Source organism: Spermophilus citellus (assembly GCF_964194105.1).
Source record: "Spermophilus citellus genome assembly, chromosome: 9".
In the NCBI taxonomy this organism is placed as follows: Eukaryota; Metazoa; Chordata; class Mammalia; order Rodentia; family Sciuridae; genus Spermophilus; species Spermophilus citellus.
The window spans coordinates 12,458,966-12,475,586 of NC_138191.1; the positions used below are offsets into that span (position 1 = coordinate 12,458,966).

At 45.6% G+C, this 16,621-nt stretch overlaps 2 protein-coding genes across 9 annotated transcripts; both read left to right on the forward strand.

Moving 5' to 3' along the window:
* The first annotated feature begins 5,451 nt into the window (after positions 1–5,451).
* Positions 5,452–9,676, forward strand: UFC1 (ubiquitin-fold modifier conjugating enzyme 1). 2 transcript variants are annotated; one of them, XM_081305891.1, is made up of 6 exons: positions 5,452–5,610; positions 7,951–8,018; positions 8,251–8,314; positions 8,659–8,735; positions 8,953–9,043; positions 9,242–9,676. In XM_081305891.1, exons 1-6 carry the CDS (start codon positions 5,488–5,490, stop codon positions 9,320–9,322), a joined length of 504 nt encoding a protein of 167 aa, XP_081162017.1. In that variant the 5' UTR covers positions 5,452–5,487; the 3' UTR covers positions 9,323–9,676. The 2 variants fall into 2 exon arrangements, with proteins under 2 accessions (XP_081162017.1, XP_081162018.1); XM_081305892.1 differs by having other exon boundaries at positions 5,515–5,654.
* A 138-nt stretch (positions 9,677–9,814) lies between these two features.
* Positions 9,815–16,554, forward strand: USP21 (ubiquitin specific peptidase 21). 7 transcript variants are annotated; one of them, XM_081305862.1, is made up of 13 exons: positions 9,815–10,474; positions 11,281–11,901; positions 12,658–12,717; positions 12,875–12,995; positions 13,215–13,326; positions 13,515–13,670; positions 14,442–14,506; positions 14,757–14,899; positions 15,042–15,128; positions 15,407–15,478; positions 15,699–15,813; positions 15,898–16,012; positions 16,210–16,554. In XM_081305862.1, exons 2-13 carry the CDS (start codon positions 11,302–11,304, stop codon positions 16,298–16,300), a joined length of 1,737 nt encoding a protein of 578 aa, XP_081161988.1. In that variant the 5' UTR covers positions 9,815–10,474; positions 11,281–11,301; the 3' UTR covers positions 16,301–16,554. The 7 variants fall into 7 exon arrangements, with proteins under 7 accessions (XP_081161988.1, XP_081161989.1, XP_081161990.1 ...); XM_081305863.1 differs by having other exon boundaries at positions 14,757–14,860; XM_081305864.1 differs by having other exon boundaries at positions 11,281–11,640.
* The last annotated feature ends 67 nt before the right edge of the window (positions 16,555–16,621 follow it).

A 16,621-nucleotide genomic window follows, 5' to 3' on the forward strand; every position in this document is an offset into this window, starting at 1 on the left:
TCCTTTCCTTGCAGATTGCTCATTAGCTCTTCCTAAAGGAATGGTCATCAGGTCAGAGGTAGTTGTGATGTATGGAAGGGGAATGTGTCCCTCAAAACTTACAGAGGACTTGGGCAATTTATTTATTTTTGTATACTGGGGATTGAACCCAGATGTGTATTACCTCTGAGCCACAATCCCAGCCTTCATTTGTTAATTTATTTAGTCTGGGAATACAGGCTTGCGCCACTCACTGCACCCAGGTTGAGATCATTGTGCCAGTAAAGAGCTGAGCAGATTTCCTGGAGTGGAATGGAGTAAGTACTAATAAGGAGCAACCACATAAAGGTGGACACTCATGCTCATTACTGAGAAAAATATTTCACAGTTTTGGGTTTTTTGTTAGCCACAGCCAGACAGCTACTCCTCCTTGGCTTAAACTATATATGATCTGTATAGTCAAAAGAAAAACCTAATTTCTTGCCTTATGTATTTATCCTGCCCTCTCACTGGGATTACAAGCACACACCACTGCCTAGCCAGAAAAATCTTTCTATAACTTAAGTTTGTTAGTCCTGTTTTGTATTTACTTGTCCCAATCTATCAGTCTATGCTGCTTCTCTGCTTCACCAGAATTAATATTTTTTCATACCAAGCATTCCCTTAAAGAAGTCTGTATTCTGTTAGCTCATTGTCACAAGTAGTTTCATGACCCTTCCATGCATATTCTGATCCTTGTGTTCTGCCAGGGCTTTACTCCCACTCTCCCCATTTTGCTGAGGATTGAACTCAGGGCTTCCCAGGTTAATCAAGCACTCTACCTCCAAGCTACTCCCCCAGGCTTGGACATTATTCTTTAATTCTGTTTGTGGTACTGAAGATGGAATCCAGGGCCTCAAGCTCTGGTGCTTGTTAGGCAAGTGTTCTACCACTGAGTTACATCCCCCGCCCTGGGCTTTGCTCGAGTGTTGTCCTACAGGGACTTAATAACCTGCCAATCTGCTGTATTTTTTGGTTCCCATTAACTAAGCTGCTCCAGTTACTCATTTTAACTCAGGCATCATACCAACTCCTAATTTCAGTGAATGTTGTAAGCTGTAAGCCTTTCTGGTGTCTCCTCGGTCCTGAATGGAAGCACAGGGGCCAAATTCGTTTGTTGAATCCTAATGATCTGCTATCCAAAAGTCTATTTAACTTGTTCCCTTTGATTAATTCCCCAGCTCTGACACTAATTTGACTGGGCAAGTTCTTAACTCAGCTTCCTTTCTCATCTGAGAAAGAAGGAAAGGTAATATCCACCTCAGAGGTATTATTTATGTTAAATAATGTATATAAAGTGTTAGCACAGGGCCTGGCACTTGGAAAATATTATCTGTTTATTATCTTTAAATAATATACATATAAACAATTTTCATCAGGTTTCAGCAATTCAACATGCTTTTTATCAACAACTCTATGCTGCCCCCATGGGGATGACTTGGTCCAAGACAGTGATTATTTTAAAAGTCATGATAAAAACAGCCCTGTCTCATCAATTTCACCAGCTAATTAGAATTTAATTTTCCTTTGATTGGTTGTTCAATTAAGCAAAAATTACCTTATATTCTAACTCTTTATTTTCCAACTTTCTTAAATAACATCAGAAAAACTGGCAGATTTTTCTGAAAGCAAGTTACACTGCCTCTATGATGTTCTCATCTGCTAATCTAGTTACATTGGCAAGAAAGGAAAATTAACTGGGTGTGGTGGCACACACTTGTAATACCAGCAACTGGAGAGGCCAAGGCAGGAGGATCCCAAATTCCATGTCAGCTTCAGCAACCCAGACCCTGTTTCAGAATCTCAAAATAAAAAATGAAAAAAAGCTGGGGGTGTAGCTCCATGGTAGAGTGTCCCTGGGCTCAATCCCCAGTACTGCCAAGAAAAGAGAGGCGGGGGGAGTCAATTATTTAGTCAATATATGTTAAGCATTTATTGTGATACCCATATAGCATAAGAAAATCAGTGGTAAACAGATAAGGTCTGTTTTTGTGGTGCTCACCTCTACCACGCGGCCTGCGCAGTGGTTTCATTAATGAGGTTCTAGGCATAAAGTTAGTTAGAAGAGATTGAAATAAAACACACAGACTCAGTTACCTTATTTCTATTGCTAGGTCCGAGAGGGCTCCCCTCTCTGGTTCCCTCCTCTAACCGCCCAGCAGGGCAGCAAGGATTACTCAGGGCTAGCAGGAGAGAGAGAGAGTGAACACGCCTGGGAGTAGCCCTTTATTGGGGAACAAGAGATTCAGGGGAGAATTCCATCCAATGAAGGTTGGGGGGGGTGGCTGCACTCCAAGGTCAGGGTCAGTGATTGGGTCCCCGGGGTCAGTGGTCAGGCACACCTCCACATGGATGGGCTCTCCCATCAGGAAAGGGTCGGGAAAGCTTCAACAGAGCCAAAGCGCCTCAGGCCCTTAACGGGAGTCACCCAATCACGTGTCAGAATGGCTTCCCACACTCACCATCTACATGGGTGTACAAATATAAAATTCTAAATTGAGATAGGTGCTATGAAGGATAAGAACAGAATGTTGTGACAGAAAAATTAATAATCAGTGAAGTTTATCTTTAAGGAGGTGCAGTCTGAAAGACAAGAGGCCAATCACCTTGAGCCACAGGAGTGGTGTAGGCTGAGAAAAGGATACCTGCAAAAGGTTGGAAGGAAAGGTAGAGCTGACAATTTGGGGGACTAAATCATATGGTAATGAACCATTTTTGAGGGATTCTGGAGATCATTGATTTTTAATCTCACTGCTAATAAATCACTGTGTATGTGTGTTTCTGGGGTTTTAACCCCAGGGACCTTCTACCACTGAACCACATTCCCAGACCATTTTTTGTTTCTTATTCTGAGGCAAGGTCTCACTAAATTGTCCGTGCTGGCCTCAAACTTGAGGTCTTCCTGCTTCAGCCCCCCAAGTAGCTGGGATTACAGGTATGTGCCATCGCACCCAACTCATAAATCACTATTTATTTATTTTTTTGGTGCTGGGGATCGAACTCTGGCCTTGTGCATGTGAGGCAAACACTCTACCAACTGAGCTATATTCCCAGACCCCACAAATCACTCTTTAATAACCATTAAAACTTTGCTAAGAATCAATAATCTTAGTTTTTTGACTTTCATAATCCCCATCTAGAATTTTCCTCTGTGAAAATGTAGATGTTTGCAACATTGTTTCTCCACTTAAGGGATACTGATTTCATTTACATAATATTGCCGATTTCTGGAATACTATGTGTCCAAGCTCAGTACTCTAAATTCATTTAAAATGCCAAGAATTTTGTCACTGCCATTCAGACAGATGGCACATACCTGTTATCCTAGTGATTTGGGAGGCTGAGGCAGGAAAACTGCAAATCAGGGCCAGCCTCAGCAACTTAGACCTGTGTCAAAAAAAAGAAACAAAACAACAACAAAAACTGGGTTTGTAGCTCAGTATAACCACCCCTTGGCTTCAATCACCTTAAAAAAAAAAAAAATCCAGCTACTCAATAGACTGAAGCAGGGGACTCACAAGTTTTAGACTAGCCTGGCAACTTAGACAAGGGCTGGGGATGTAGCTCAGGGTAGAGTGATAAACCCAGCCTAATTCCACCTTAAGATTAGGAGCCATCTCATCACAAAGTCACGAAAAGTTAATTTCTGTTTTACTATAAATTACTGCGATTTCTAACTTGCTTGGAATGCCTGCCCGTGCCTTGAACTCAACCATGCCTGGCTTTCCCTGACCAGATAACAGCCTTCTCTGAAACCTTAGCAGTGCCTCATAAATTCTGGTATTGGGATCTAAATTTACTCCCTAACTTGAAATGTTGAACCATTTAGATCATTAACCTACTATCTGCTGGGTGTCAAAATCCTGTTATATGTATGTTCTCGAGACACCCCCACCCCTTTTGAAACTTTTTGTGCTATAAAACCACGCTCCTAGAGAGCTGAGGTACTGTCTTCTAACCCATGGATTTCTGACAAGACAGTCCTGGCTGGCCAGAATTACAAGCTTGCTTTAATTTGATTTAAAATTAGAATAGGTGGTCTTTACTTTGCATCGTGGTTTAACAAAGAGCATCCCTGGGTTCAAACCCCAGTGCTAAGCGGGGGAAAAAGAGTGGGAAAAGGAAAGAAATTGATAGATAAAAAAGAAAATAGAGGTGGGAAAACTGTCATTTCAAGGAACAGAGAAAAGCATTTGGAAAAAAACAACATCCATTTGTGATTTTAAAAACAAAACAAAACTCTAAACACTAGAAATAAAAGGGAACTTTCTCAACATGATTAAAGATATCTATGAAAAAACTTGCAGCTAATGTCATACTGGAAAGATTGAGTTTCTTCCTAACATCAGAACATGACAAAGATGTCTACTCTCAACATTTGTATACACTATTGTACTGAAAATTTCAGCCAGGGCAATTAGACAAGATACAGAATGCTCATCACATTTATAGATGGACTATAGGATTTGATGAATTATAGAATTTGATCTAGAATTACTACCACAGGCTGGACTGATTCACTTAAGATATTTAAAACCAAAATTAATGTGTTTAAGTTTTTTTTTTAGAATTTTTTAATATTTATTTTTTAGTTTTCGGGGGACACAACATCTTTGTATATGGTGCTGAGGATCGAACCTGGGCCGCACACATGCCAGGCGAGCGCGCTACCGCTTGCTTGAGCCACATCCCCAGCCCCGAATGTGTTTAAATTTTAAAACTAACTGAAGATAAAAAATTTTTGCAAAGGATGACTGAGAACTTATTGTGTGCCTCACATTGGGTATAGAGAGACATTCTTTACTGGTTAATTACCAAAAATGTCTAGTGCTCAACCAGTGAATACCTCTTCTAGGATAGACTAAAGCAAGTCTTCTGGTAACTTCTAAAGTCCTTTTAACTTACTAATAATTCTCTAATTCGATTACATTAATCCTTCAGGGCAGGGACTGTATATTATACATTGATTTTGTATGGTTTCTGATAATTATGAGTTCCACACACTTATATTAGATAACTGCTTTGGCCTCTGGTATTCAGCTGGACAATACGTAAGGTAAGGAAGCTTTGAAGCAGAACTGCGTGTTTTAGGAAGGCAGTTCCCAGAAGGGTGCCTAGAAGAGCCTGAAATTGGAAAAACCCTCCAGGTTTGGGAAGACCTCCGGGATCGTTTTCCTGATTGTTTCTTCTGAGCATGAACGGAAGTCCTTCTCCGAGCCGTCTCTGGTGATTTAGTGATAGGTGACATATTCAGGACAGAGCAATCCGTTTCTGTTTCGTTCTTCCTGGCGCATCACAAGCGGGTAACCAGATAGCAAATGTGTCTTCCTTACAAGAAAAAAAAAAAGATTGCATTCAGAAAAGTCTTAAGGCAATCCTACTCCTCCTCTTCCCATAGTAAAGATGGCGGCGCCCGAGCGTAAGTTACAGACAACACCACTTCCGCATTCTCTTGCGCCCTGATCCAAGATGGCGGACGAGGCCACACGGCGTGTTGTGTCTGAAATTCCAGTGCTGAAAACTAATGCCGGACCCCGAGATCGGGAGTTGTGGGTGCAGCGACTAAAGGAGGAATACCAGTCTCTTATCCGGGTCAGTTGTGCTTTATGATCGACCGCGTAGCAAAGGGCTTGCAGGTAATCAGGTGTTCTCAGGAATAGGCTCCGTGTGGAAGCCGCTTCCGGTTTTTAATTTTAACTTCTAAATTCAGAGAAATGGGACGGTTTGCTGGGCTGGGTGGTTTAGGAAGAATGACGGGAAGTAAGCTGGAAAGAAAGACTCAGATTAGTAAAAGTGGGACTATATCTAATAGCTAAAGACAGCAGTATTTTAAGCTTACACCTACCCGGAAGGTGACGTGTCTCTCCTGCTCCAGGTGTTTGACCTAGGGGATGTAAAAGTGGTGGTCAGAAGTATTTGGTGGGCCCTTAAATCCCAACGCATCTCTCTGCTCCCTCTTTCATTCTCCGTAACGAAGAAAAACACGTTAGGACTGAAAATTCAAGTAGGTGTTAGTTGTAGAGAGTTGGATCGAGTGTCTCTCTATACCCAATGTGAGGCACACAATAGTTGGATAACTATTTTAGAAATAGTTAGAAATGAGCCATCTTATCAGCTAATCTTCCTATTATGGAAAGGGAAGAAAATCTTTCATAGTGTTCTCAGCAGATATCCTACTCATGTATTCATTCAGTGTGTGTGTGTGTGTGTAAAATCTCAATATCATTATTGTCCCTTGGGTCTAAAAAGGGGAAACAAAACCGAGTAAGGAGGAGCCTACCGTGGTAGACAGAAACAGTATCATACAGTGTTTAAATAGAGAGAAAGAAATGGCCAGGATGGTCTGAGAGCATGAGAAGCAATATCTAATCGAGCTTGAGTTTTGTCAAGGAAGGCTTCCTGGGAACAGTAATGTTTGGGCTGAGATTTAAAGGAAAATATAAGTAAGGCTAATAGAACATAAAGGTGGGAGAAGGATGCTTAAGACATGAGAACATCATAAGCAAAGGAATATAAGTTCTATGTGGCATGATGTTTATAAAGAAACAAGTAGTTCAGAGTTGCTAGAGATTCAGATAGAGGCAGGAAGTAAACAAGGCTGGGGAAATAGATTTGAGCACTTGAATTTTATTTTGTGGTACTAGGGATTGAACTCTAGGGCACTCTACCACTGAGTGACATCCTCAGCCATCCTTTATTTTTTTATTTATTTTTAATTTTTTTGTGGTGCTGGGGATTGAACCCAGGGCCTTGTGCATGTGAGGCAAGCACTCTACTGACTGAGCTATATCCCCAGACCCCTTTTTATTTTTTATTTTGGGACAAGATCTCTGTAAGTTGCACAGGCTGGCCTACAACTTGCCGTCCTCCTGCCTTAGTCTCCCCAAGTAGCTGGGATTATTAAGTGTGTGCCACCCATCACTCTAGTTTGAATTTTATTTGGAGGTGTTGGGATGCCTTTAAAGGATTTTAAGCTGATGAGTAACATGACCAGATTTGGGTGTAGGTCAGTGACACAGAGAAAAATACAATTGACCAGGGGTAAGGTTAAAGGTAGAAGAAAAGTTAGGAGGCTGTCATTAATCCAAGTGAAAGAAAGATGACGATCTAAATGAGGCAGTGTGGTCATAATAGAAAGGAGAGGTTGATTTGAAGAATATCCAGCCAGGCATGGTGGCACACACTTATCATTCCAACTACACAGGAGGCTAAGCCAGGAGGGTCACAAGTTCGGGGCCAGCTTCAGCAATTTAGTGAGGCCATAAACAATTTAGTGAGATCCTGTCTCAAAAATAAAAAGGACTGGGGACATAGCTTAGTAGTAAAGTAGCTCTGAGTTAAATCCCAGTATCAAAAAGGTCAAGGATAATTCCCAGGTTTTTGGCTTCATTGACTAAGTGAATGCTAACACCTCAACCTGAGATTGAGAATGAAGGATGAGAAACAGGTCTGAAGAAATACTGTAAATACCAGGTGGAAGTGCCAGGTTTCAGGAATATTCAAATTAAAGGTCGAAATTTGAAGACACAGTTGTATACTTAAGTCCAAATTTCTGAGGAAAGATCTGGACTAAAAATAAAAGATCAGCATGTGGGTGCTAGTGGAATCCAGGACTGCTTAAGGCCCTCCAGGAAGGGAGTATACCATAAGGTGAGTTGTGGGCTGAGGGCAGATACTATCAGAAATAAGAAAAGAATCCAGATGATATCTTTACATCTTTTGTGCCTGTTAAATTGAATGGAACCCAAGTCTTCTATTCTTTGCTCTGGGCAAGTCCCCAACTTACCAGGGTAGCCTTGTCTTTAGTTTTACTTACGTCATAAAAATTTGGTAAATGTACTGAGAGAGAAGTAATCATAATTTTCTTTTGTGGGGAGAGGGAATGCCCGTGGCTCCAATTTTCCCCTCAAAGATTTCATTCTCTGTTTTTAGTATGTGGAGAACAACAAGAATGCAGACAATGATTGGTTCCGTCTGGAGTCCAACAAGGAAGGTACCCGGTAGGTATACCCTCTTGGGAGGTGGGGGATGGGAGTCTTACCTGGCTTGTGCAGTTTGGTATCCCAAAATCCACTGCTGGAACTGCCTTGTGTCAGGTTAGCTATCTGTAATTCTATAGCCCCAGATTTCCCCAACTTGGGAGATGAGTCTCCCAGTTTAGCCCTAAGCCAAGATGTCATTTGAGTAAAAGAGGGATGGGCAAATTAAACTGAGATTTGGTCTTTATTACAGGTGGTTTGGAAAATGCTGGTACATCCATGACCTCCTCAAATATGAGTTTGACATCGAATTTGATGTAAGTGTGATGAAGTGGGAAATATGAAGGTTAGTGGAAGGGGAGAGATCAGATGACTATTAACAAGCTAATCTTTCTTGAAGAAACCAAAGAAAACTTTACAAATGGGAGGGGAAAGTTGAGGTTTGAAGCAAGCATTAGTTATAGCTTTTAATCTCCATATCAGGAATCCTGGCATGTCGAAGCTGCTGGGGAAGTTTGCTGAACATTTCAATTCAACCAAGAAATGTGTGGGAAGATTAAAGAGAGAGAGAAAGAAAGAAAGAAAAGAAATATGTGTGTTTGATTAGAGTAGTTCCTATCTAGCCTAATTCTGTTTTATTAAGGTTCTATAATTCCTCCAGATTCCTATCACATATCCCACTACTGCTCCAGAAATTGCAGTCCCTGAGCTGGATGGAAAAACAGCCAAGATGTACAGGTAGGACTGAAAATGAGATGGAGAAGGACTTAGGGAAGAACTCTCAAGGCAGAAATTTTTCTGAGTCTACTCGCTTAGAGGGATTTAAGCCTGGGCAAAGTACTTAGGTGACTTTGTTCTTAATTTTGAGCACTGGTGGTCTTCTTGTGTTCCCAGAGGCTGCTGTGCATTTTGGTGAATTTTGCATATCAATCTCTTTCTCTCATACCTCTCACAGGGGTGGCAAAATATGCCTGACTGATCACTTCAAACCCTTGTGGGCCAGGAATGTGCCCAAGTTTGGACTAGCTCATCTCATGGCCCTGGGGGTAAGTCTGGTATACTTGGTATAGGAAGGGGAGGTGTTGGGGTTAGGCCCTGGAAAAGTAACTGAGAGTAAACAAGGAATAATAGTGATGTCTCTTGAGCATGTTCCCCCAGAATCTCTCTCCAGGAAGGAGCTTCTGATGGAACAAGAGGCATTAACTGGGTGGTAGTAATCTCACAGGGTCTCCCTTGTATTGCAGCTGGGTCCATGGCTGGCAGTGGAAATTCCTGATCTGATTCAGAAGGGTGTGATCCAGCACAAAGAGAAATGCAACCAGTGAAGGATCCAGCCAATGAGGCAGGACAGTGGCTACGTTCCTTTCTTGTGCATCACTCTTCTTACTCATCTGATCACTTCCCCCTATCGCTCTTCCACCTTTGGTTGTTTCTAAGTTGCTGCAGCAGGCATTATTGATGAAAACAACATACACACAGTATTGTCACTGAATTTTTAAGTTAGGCTGCACAGGGAGGGGAAAGACTTGCTTTAGAAAATGAAGAGGCAATTTATATTCCCTTTCCAGGTAGAGCAATGGAGGCCTCAATCCTGGTGGCATAGGGAGTAGCTGAAAATGAGTACATAGCCTTTTTGATTTCTGTTGACAACCCATCAATAAAGCTGCTTCCCATGGTAACCTGTCGTTTTCGTTGGTGGCTTTTAACAGAAGGTGAGCAGCTAAAACCAGAGGCATATTGAACAGACACAGTAGGCTGGGAGGAAGTGGGGAATGGAGTATGCTTTGGTTAGGAGCTAGGGAATTAAAGAAAATTTGACTGCTCCCCCTGCTGCTGAGATCTGCTTTGTCCTTTAGCAGCATGCCATGCTTTTCCCTACTGCTTACGCCTGCAAGAAGGTTGAAGAATGGTTTTGCAGATCCAGCATTCCCTGCCCTCTAGGGATCTTCCTATCCCTATGTGGAGTACTAGATGCTTCTCTGCTGGTCGTCTGCTATCTGGACCCAGGCTTGCAGCTTGTCACTCTAGCACCCGCCCTGAACTGTGTTACAAGCTTCGCGGCCATTCTTGAATTTTCCCAGGACGGGATGACAGAAGCCTGGACCTCGGAACTTGCTTTGGAGCGATGGTTTAAAGACCACTCAGAGCAGGGCTGGGAACTAGCGGTTCTAAAGTTGGCAGCGTTTCCATGGTGTCTGCCCAGGAGCCGTGGGGGCGGGCTCACGCAAACGCAGAGGGGGAGGCAGGATTTAGAGTGTGGGTGCGCAGGCGCCTTGAGAGACTGTGAAGCTGGTGGCCGGGGGCCGGGTGGGACCAACAAAGATGGCGGCGGCCCTTGCGGCGGGAGAGATCTGGGCAACAGCTGCGGCTAAAGCTGCAGCCCGGCCGGCGGGGGGGCTGCACCGGGGTAGGAGGGGGTGACCCTGAGCTGGAGTCTGGCCCTGGCTGGCCTCCCCTGCCACCTCGCAGGGGGACAGGTACGGGCCGGGGTGTTATGGCGGGGGAGGGGAAGCTGAGGGAAGAGTGCTCCAGACCCCAGAGGGTTCTCCACAAAGGCACAGCCTGGTGGGGCCCTGCGGGGCCTGGGAGAACTGGGCTGGAGGGACAACATTCCTAGACCGCAGGGAATACGCCGCCGGACCCTGTAGCCAATCAGCGGTCTCGGCCTTTTTGCCCTCGAGGGGGGCGGACCCGGGTAAAACCCTGCTGTGGTGGGTGAGGTGCAGAGATTAGGGGTCAAGAGTTGTTCGTCCTGCATCTCGAGTTTTTGACCCCTGAGCCCCAACACCATGTCAGAGCTCGTAGGTGGGGGAGGGAATGGGTCGCAAATCACCCATTTAGTTTGCTTCATTTGCAACCCGGAGGGGCAGGGATTTGAGGGTGGAATGCTGTCTTTTGAGGAGTTATTCTTGCATCCATACTTGAATTTAACCACAGGACCAGGGTACACCCCACTTGACTAGCCAGGTATAAGACCTCTTTTTATGAGTTTTGGATTATTAAGACAATTGATTAGCACAGCCTTTTTAGTAAAGTTGTATTCTCTAGGGAAAGAGTGGGGGTATTGAAAGGGTCAAAATCATGAGCTGCTATCTTTCCTTCATTTATTTACTCAAGGGCTACTAAGTATTTTCTTCGTGGCAAACTCTCCTAGGTCCTGGGAATATAATGACTAATCTGATAGACATGATTCGTGTCTTCAGTGCATGTGCAAACTAATGTGGTAGCCTAGGGTCTCATCTCCCTCCATAATTCAGATGCTGACCGCCTCTTCTCCTCCCAGGTCCAGCCTGTGGTGTCCACAATGCCCCAGGCCTCTGAGCACCGCCTGGGCAGGACCCGAGAACCACCTGTCAATGTCCAACCCCGAGTGGGATCTAAGCTACAATTTGCCCCCAGGGCCCGCAGCAAGGAGCGCCGCAACCCAGCCCCTGGGCCAAACCCTATGTTACGACCTTTGCCTCCTCGGCCAGGTCCCCCTGATGAACGGCTCAAGAAACTGGAGCTTGGACGGGGTCGGACCTCAGGCCCTCGTCCCAGAGGCCCCCTTCGGGCAGATCATGGGGTTCCCCTGCCTGGCTCACCACCCCCAACTGTGGCTCTGCCCATCCCATCCCGGACCAACCTAGCCCGTTCCAAGTCTGTGAGCAGTGGGGACTTACGTCCAATGGGGATTGCCTTGGGAGGGCATCGTGGCACTGGAGAGCTGGGGGCTGCACTGAGCCGCTTGGCACTCCGGCCTGAGCCACCCACTTTGAGACGTAGCACTTCTCTCCGCCGTCTTGGGGGCTTTCCTGGACCCCCGACCCTGCTGAGCATACGGACAGAGCCCCCCACTTCCCATGGCTCCTTCCACATGATATCTGCCCGGCCCTCTGAGCCTTTCTACTCTGATGACAAGATGGTGAGGAATTGCCAACACACGTGGCCTTCCAAGCTCCTATACCTTTATGCCTCCGGCTTTCTTGTCATCATGTGATTTTCCTGTCCCTTTTTTTCCTAAGTTCCTTATAGCAGTGGATCCTCTCCTCTCCCTTACTTCTGGGCCCTTCTAAACCCTTTTCTGGGTTGTCTGTGAGTCCCCAGCATGGTGTGCCATTTTGGTCCCCAGGGAATTAACCCAACTATTTAGAATACTTCTTTGGGTCCCCAGGCTCTTCCTTTCCCTTACTGCATTTTCTCTCTTAGGACTCTGCCTAGGCCTAATTAATCTCTGGAGTTGAAGAGGGGTGGGTTCAGAACATCTGAGCTAATGTGGTTGCCCATTTCCCTAGCTAAGTGAGCTAGGCTGGTTGCAGTTGGTGCCTGCAAGAGAGGGTGCAGGAAAGGGCCACGGGGGCAGGAGGGGGCTTTGGAGGTAGCAAGGTGGGGGTGAGGAGCAGCTGGGCAACCATGCCAGTGCTTGGGGAGTTGCCCCAGGAGCTGCAGCGCCGTCTAGCTGGGCAGAGGAGTAAGTGGGGAATAGGTGGGACAGCCATGGCTGAGTCTGTGGTACACTCAGCTGTGATGGGCTTACTGCTTATGACCAGTGAGGTAGGGAGACAGTGAGGGAGAGGGTAGAGTTTGGGCACGTATAGGGTGGGGGAGGCAGCAGGCAGCATGCTATTAGAAGATTAAAGTGGATATATGGGAAACTGCTGACTGTACCCTGACATTTCAGGCTCATCATACGCTGCTTCTGGGCTCTGGTCATGTTGGCCTCCGAAATCTGGGAAATACAGTAAGAGCCATTCTGTTCCTCCTTTCTAAAAGGAAATGTGAAATGATATTGGGGGTAGAGAGAACTTGGGGAATTGGGGAAGGCATGTAGAAGGAGAGCACTGAAGCTCTCCTGAGTTTCCGGGAGAGATAATGGCAGTATCTCTGCTGCTTCCCAGTGCTTCCTGAATGCTGTGCTACAGTGTTTGAGCAGCACTCGGCCTCTTCGAGACTTCTGTCTACGAAGGGACTTCCGGCAAGAGGTACCTGGAGGGGGCCGAGCCCAAGAGCTTACTGAAGGTAGGACAACTCCTCCTGCTTCCTCTATTTATTTTTCCCCAAACCCCTTGCAGGTCCATCTGCCAGTGCTCATGGCCTCCAACCCATCAGTCTAACAGTTGTATCCATTTTTCCCACTGCCTACTTTCCTAGCGGTTGTTTTCTACCCTCCAGATGTCCTTTTGCCTGCATTTTTCAGATATTAACCTTTGTTTCCCTTCCCCAATCTCACCCCAACAGCCTTTGCAGATGTGATTGGTGCCCTCTGGCACCCTGACTCCTGTGAAGCTGTGAATCCTACTCGATTCCGAGCCATCTTCCAGAAATATGTTCCCTCCTTCTCTGGATACAGGTGGGAGAGCTGGAGGGTATAGATTTCTCTCTGGTCATGTCTTGCGGGTAGTGCAACGCAGGGACCCCAGCAACATTGTTCTGAGCCTTGATGTTCTCCATCCAGGAAGTAGGAACCATGTCTGGGCAGGGGATAGTGTCTGTGGACAAGGAAGGGGTCAGTTTCCCATATTATCTGTCTGGCTATAGCCAGCAGGATGCCCAGGAATTCCTGAAACTCCTCATGGAGCGACTGCATCTTGAAATCAACAGACGAGGTCGCCGGGCTCCACCAATCTTGGCCAATGGTCCAGCTCCCTCTCCACCTCGCCGAGGAGGGACTCTACTGGAAGAACCCGAGTTAAGGTAAGGGTTGCTTCTCCTCCTTTCTCTCCCCAATAGTTTATCAAAAGTGTTCATCCTTCACAGAGTTGAGCTTGTTAAGATTAGAGATATAGGGCTGGGATTGTAACTCAGTGGTAGAGTGCTTGCCTAGCTCTCATGAGCCCTTGGGTTCAATCCCCTGTATCACCAAAAATAAATAAACAAACAAACAAACAAACAAACAAATATTAGAGCTGTAGGGTTCAGGGAAATGCTTCAGAATAAAAAATCGTCTGAGAGGGGCTGGGATCATGGCTCAGTGGTAGAGTGCTTGCCTAGCATGCTTGGGGCACTGGTTTCGATCTTCAGCACCACATAAATGTAAAATAAAGATATTGTGTCCACTTAAAACTAAAAAATAAATATTTTTTAAAAAGAAAATCCCCTGAGAAGAAGTGTGGCAGTAGAAAAAGGAAGTAGGCTGAGGAGTGCAGAAAGAGACAGAAGATAGTGCCAGGGAATCACAGAATCAAGAGAGGAGGGAATAATTATAACAAAGTACATAAAAAGGGCTTGAAGCCAGGTGGAGGAAGACAGCATGTTCTTCCGCGGTATGTGTTCCCATCTTTTCTTTCAACTTGGATTTCCCCAGAAATTTTCCTGAATTACTCCTTTGACTTTAACTAGATAAATTTGGAGGCAGAGTTGGGGTGTGGATGAACTACAAGGCTCTATGGATCATTTTAGGTGTTGGGGGTGCCTTGTTTCCTCCTGTCTCATGAGTGCTCCCTACTTCTCTGATCTATATGGTAGTGATGATGATCGAGCCAACCTAATGTGGAAGCGTTACCTGGAGCGAGAGGACAGCAAGATTGTGGGTATGAAATGGGGCAAAGCAATGGGGAAAAACTAGTTTGGGGCTTGGGCTTGGGGGAAAAATTGATTCTGTCAAGGGGTATGGGAACAAAACTGGATGATGAAGATGTGAAATGGAATGAAGAGTTTGTTAGGAGTATTGATAGTGAGAAAAGGAAAGTCATGCAAAGGGGCATAAAGAGACAGGATTTCAAGAAATCATGTCAGGCACCCAACAATGACTTTTTCTCCTGCCCCTTTGCTTCTGTCTAGACCTGTTTGTGGGCCAGTTGAAAAGTTGTCTCAAGTGCCAGGCCTGTGGGTATCGCTCCACGACCTTCGAGGTTTTTTGTGACCTGTCCCTGCCCATCCCCAAGGTGGGATTCCAGAGGATTCCAGGGGTGGAAGGAACACAGGTTCTATGATCCAAACCTACCCACCCCCAGAGTGTGGGCGGGAACCCTGTGGGTCTCTAGAGTATAACTGAAGCCTAGATTGATGAAGAGTAGGAAAAGAAAATTCAGAACATGCTGACCCTTACTTCCCCTTTTCCCCCAGAAAGGATTTGCTGGGGGCAAAGTGTCTCTGCGAGATTGTTTCAGCCTTTTCACCAAGGAAGAAGAGCTAGAGTCGGAGAATGCCCCAGTATGTGGAGGTTCACAGGGGCTATAATAAGGGTGGGAGAACTGGGGAAACTCCAAAAGGAGAAAAGGGTACACGTGTTTCCTTAGTATGGGGAAAACCATTACATGTCTGCATTCGTTTTGGGGTCTCAGATGTGTCACGGTGCTCCAAGGGCAAAGGGGTGTGGCCCAGAGGATACAGAAGTAATGGAGAACATTCTAAATTTGTGTGGTTTGGGATGTCAGAAAACCAGCTGAGGAGGGAACACATTAACTTAACACTGTTTGGCATTTATTCAGGTATGTGACCGATGTCGGCAGAAAACACGAAGTACCAAAAAGTTGACAGTACAAAGATTCCCCCGAATCCTCGTGCTCCATATCCTAATCCTCAAATTCTTACTTCACTTAGGATAACTCCCATACATTCTCTTTCCTCACCCTGTACGTTTGCAGAGGCTGGCCATTTGGGAATTGAATTTTCCTTAGAAAAGCCTGCCATCCAGCCTTCTCTTGGGGGAAAAAGGGGGACAGCATTTAGGGCTGCACTTGCCCTTAGAGACCCTCCACCTCCCAAATGCTCCTTAACCAGGGCTTAGATCTGAATCGATTCTCCACCTCCCGAGGGTCCATCAAGAAAAGTTCAGTAGGTGTAGACTTTCCACTGCAGCGACTGAGCTTAGGGGATTTTGCCAGTGACAAAGCAGGTGAGTCTGGTGGGGAAGGTCCTGAGGAGCTTAGGAGGGGGGCTCACCTATGGTTATAGAACTGGATCATCTCTAACCCCATAGGAAGTCCTGTTTACCAGCTTTATGCCCTCTGCAATCACTCGGGCAGCGTCCACTATGGCCACTACACAGCCCTGTGCCGATGCCAGACTGGTTGGCATGTCTACAATGACTCTCGGTGAGAACAGCCTCCACTCCCACTGCAGCCCTGACACCCTCCCCTTCCATGTAACCCCAGGAGTGCAGAGGGCCCAGTGAAAGGAGCGGTGGGGGTCTTTCCTGATCTCTTGCTGGATTATCTGAGGTTAAGTCTTGTGGGGAGCATAAAATATACAGGAATGACTACAACTCTTTCCCCATCTCCCTTTTTCTTAGTGTCTCCCCTGTAAGTGAAAATCAAGTGGCATCCAGTGAAGGCTATGTGCTGTTCTACCAACTGATGCAGGAGCCAACTCGGCACCTGTGAAACCCTTTCAACACCCTTAAGCCCCAGGCTCCCCATTTACCTCAGAGACGTCTATTTTTGTGTCTTTTTAATCGGGGAGGGGGGAGGGGGTGGTTGTAGCTCCCATTATTTTTTTTATTAAAAAGTACCCTTCCACTGGAGACTCCCTCGTCTCCCAGCCCTGTGTACAGAGCTTATCAGGCCCCTGCCCATGTACAGCCCCCATACCCTCTGCAATCTCACTTTTTGTGAATAAATTTATTAAGAAAAAGTAATGTTCTTATTTGTATTTGTGCTTGGGGGTGGAAATACAGAATTGGGGCCAATTGAAATCTTCCTGGG

Bases quoted from the DNA above. Each gene is read 5' to 3' on its own strand.
- USP21 (XM_081305862.1), top strand. From the start codon at position 11,302: ATGCCCCAGGCCTCTGAGCACCGCCTGGGCAGGACCCGAGAACCACCT. The intron at 15,814-15,897 runs GTGAGTCTGGTG...CTAACCCCATAG, and splicing joins TTTTGCCAGTGACAAAGCAG to GAAGTCCTGTTTACCAGCTT. The intron at 16,013-16,209 runs GTGAGAACAGCC...CCTTTTTCTTAG, and splicing joins CATGTCTACAATGACTCTCG to TGTCTCCCCTGTAAGTGAAA.
- UFC1 (XM_081305891.1), top strand. From the start codon at position 5,488: ATGGCGGACGAGGCCACACGGCGTGTTGTGTCTGAAATTCCAGTGCTG. The intron at 8,315-8,658 runs GTAAGTGTGATG...TAATTCCTCCAG, and splicing joins AGTTTGACATCGAATTTGAT to ATTCCTATCACATATCCCAC. The intron at 8,736-8,952 runs GTAGGACTGAAA...TACCTCTCACAG, and splicing joins AAAACAGCCAAGATGTACAG to GGGTGGCAAAATATGCCTGA.